Consider the following 3,119-nt stretch of genomic DNA (forward strand, 5'->3'; position numbering starts at 1 on the left):
CCCCCACCCCCCCGCCATCAGGGGCACCCTCCACCAGGCCCCCACTCATGTCACCCACCACCCCCACCCCCCCAGTCACCAGGGGCACCCTCCACCAGGCCCCCACTCATGTCACCCACCACCCCCACCCCCCCAGTCACCAGGGGCACCCTCCACCAGGCCCCCACTCATGTCTCCCACCACCCCCACCCCCCAGCAGTGCAGGGGCAGCCTCCACCAGGCCCCCACCCATGTCTCCCACCACCCCCACCCCCCAGCACTGTGGTGAACCTGCCAGCAGGCCCCCACACATGATATGATATGATATGATATGGTATTTGTAACGCGCCTATACGCAAGTGTTTCAAGGCGCGACGAGGCAGGGAGGGAGGGAAACAAGGGGAAGACAGACAAACGATCCTACTAGGCCAGGTGTCATTCAGATCGCGCAAGTGCAGAGGTAAGGGGAAAAGGAGGAAGTGCAGGGGGAGGAGGTGGGGGGGAAAGTGCAGTACAAGGTAAGTAGCGTAAAAAATAATAATTAATAAATAATAAATAAAAAGGGCCAGCTGGTGGCAAGTGCGAGGTAAGTGCAGAGCAAGTGCTGGGAAGGGGGCTGTAGGGTACAGTGACAGTCCCACAGTGCACGGGGAGCCAGGGAGGCAGTGCAAGTGGAGAGTGGCTGGGCCCTGGACCGAGGTTGCTGAGAGTGGCCCAGATGCAGGTTTAGTGCTGAATTCAGTGGGGGGTTAAGCAGGTTTAGCAGGGGAGAGGGAGAGAGAAGGCAGAAGCGAAGAGGAAGGTTTTGAGGTGCTTCCGGAACCGGAGATGGTTCTCCTCAAGTTTCAGGGAGGCAGGAAGGCTGTTCCAGAGGGAGGCCCCTGCTGCGGAGAGAGATCTACCCCCAGCTCGTTGCTTCGAGAAGCGGCTGACCATGAGGGAGTTGGAGACCGATGAGCGAAGGGCTCGTGAAGGAAGATATTTAGGAAGAGAGAGTTGAAGGTATTTAGGTCCCTGGCCCCAGAAGGCCTTGTGGACAATGCAGAGGGTTTTGAACTTAATCCTCGCAGCCACTGGGAGCCAGTGAAGGGATCATCATATGAGTGATTGGTAACCAACCCTAAGCTCTGCACGATCATAAAAAGGGATAGCCATTTCTGTGTAACGCCTACTAAATATACTTGGATCGGACAAGGCTCTGAAAGTGCTGAACTGTTTAGGAAGATAACTCGTCTCACCAGCATCAAATTTAAAAGAAGATATAAAATATTTAGATTTACGTCGTTTTAAGTTGTTTTGAAACCACTCTCTGGCATTCGGGTTTGTAAAATCCAGGATTGCTCCTATACGATTCCACCATTGGATCATAGCAGGAAGTTTACCAGTTGGCTCCTTAACAAATAGCTGTCTTTCTATACCAACCCCAAAATTTGGAGAATTGTAATTTATGAAAGGATGAATCCAGAGAGTTACTTTGAAACCTTCTTCTTTCAGCTTTTTGAACATTTCTGTTGCATTTGGAAACTTGATTGGATCAAAGTCAAAATCTCCATAGTATTTGGAGTACATATCATCTATTTCAATGTGGCTGCAATTGAATTTGTATTTCTTGATCTTTTCTGTGAAGCGTAAAAGCTTGTCCTGGTCAATGTCTGTTTTATACAGGGCCCACGTCGACCAAATGGGATATCTAAAAGCACTCTCTGCGGGAATCTTGGTGGGCTTGTTAAAGTATCTTCTTACCATGTATTTGTGGATGGAGGTCACATCAGAGCCAACGCAAACTCGATAGCTTAATTCTGGGAACGGCAGCTGCCCAAGTGGAGGTTTATATGATGAATCCTTGTATCTTGCCTCAAAGAACAATGACTTTTCTGTGCTGTTCCACCCAAGATGGAAAGGCACAGAATCATTAATCTTTATGGCTGCAGCCTTGGACGACAGCCAGTACCTTTCTAAGATGCCACCAAAACTGTCCCTAAAAGAATAGACATCATTGGTCACAAAAGGCTTCGGCTCCTGGTGACCAGAGAGTTTTATAGGCCAGTGCTGTGTGCTCATCTCAGCACCTCCATACCAATGGGCGTCATCCCAATACATTGTATGCTCAACTTCGGTGTCTGCCCTAAATTCTTCCCAACGAACTCTGTAGCACATGACAGTGTCTTTTGGCTTCACAATCTGAATGAAGAAGTTGAGCTTTCCTTTGTCGGATTTGGTGCATTTTAAAATATCCCCCTCTTTGGAGCAGGAATCTAGATTGAGGGTTCCAGACTGGAAGGCAAGTCGAAAGACCACTTCCTCTTTTCTGTTCTTGATAATGAAGCCATCTTGCCTCAAGTCCAGCAATTCGGTTTTCAAGCGACTGGCCCGTCTGAGGGAAGCAGAGTAGTAGCACCATGCTACAACGGCTGAGATCACCAAAACGAGACCCAAAAGGACAGCACAGATCAGGGGTTTCAACTCCTTGGACTGCTTTGGTTTGACCGGGTTAATGTTCTCTGGCAGGAAGCTATACATTCTGAGGTCTTGTTACGAATGTTCAAAGTGATTACGCAGCTGTCCTGAAGATTGCTTCAGAAACAATCAACTTTTCTAGTTTGAACATGTAATCTTTATTTAGGAAACCATAATTTAATTCCAATCCAGGCAGCTGTCCCTTTGTGGATTCTGAAGTGTCTTCACTCTGCCCGCCCCTTCAGGGCTTCCGGATTCCTCTGCAATTTCCAAAGTAAGCAACCGGCGCTTGCAGTACCATGCCAGAAGCGAACATGCCAACTTGCAACTCCCTGGCCCCAGGTCCTGACGATACACAATCATGGCAGTAATGGCCAGCATACCCAGCACAAACACCCAGGCAAGGATTGCATCCACCCACATAGTGAATGCAATCACATGACACAACCCCAATGCCAAGTATGCAAAAGAACACATGTCCGTCACACACACATACACAATGGGTGCAAGTGAATGTCAAAACCCATATCATGACATGTAACAAACCAATGAGAAAATAACACAAGTGTAAGAAAATATAAAAAATGTATTAAATACCAAAAATAAGTGAACTTTTCAAACATACAACGATGTGGCTAAGTAAATAAATGGTCCATGTCCGAGAACAAAAGTGATAAACAAAA

General features: G+C 47.8%; 1 protein-coding gene across 1 annotated transcript; it reads right to left on the reverse strand.

Moving 5' to 3' along the window:
* Positions 1–1,074: 1,074 nt before the first annotated feature.
* LOC138558455 (myogenesis-regulating glycosidase-like) lies at positions 1,075–2,762 on the reverse strand. The gene has a single exon (XM_069642671.1). The coding sequence runs from the start codon at positions 2,497–2,499 to the stop codon at positions 1,075–1,077; it is 1,425 nt and encodes a 474-aa protein (XP_069498772.1). The 5' UTR covers positions 2,500–2,762.
* Between the last annotated feature and the right edge of the window lie 357 nt (positions 2,763–3,119).

Source organism: Ambystoma mexicanum, chromosome 1q (assembly GCF_040938575.1).
Source record: "Ambystoma mexicanum isolate Mex_15411 chromosome 1q, UKY_AmexF1_1, whole genome shotgun sequence".
Classification (NCBI taxonomy): Eukaryota; Metazoa; Chordata; class Amphibia; order Caudata; family Ambystomatidae; genus Ambystoma; species Ambystoma mexicanum.

Bases quoted from the DNA above. Each gene is read 5' to 3' on its own strand.
- LOC138558455 (XM_069642671.1), bottom strand. From the start codon at position 2,499: ATGTATAGCTTCCTGCCAGAGAACATTAACCCGGTCAAACCAAAGCAG.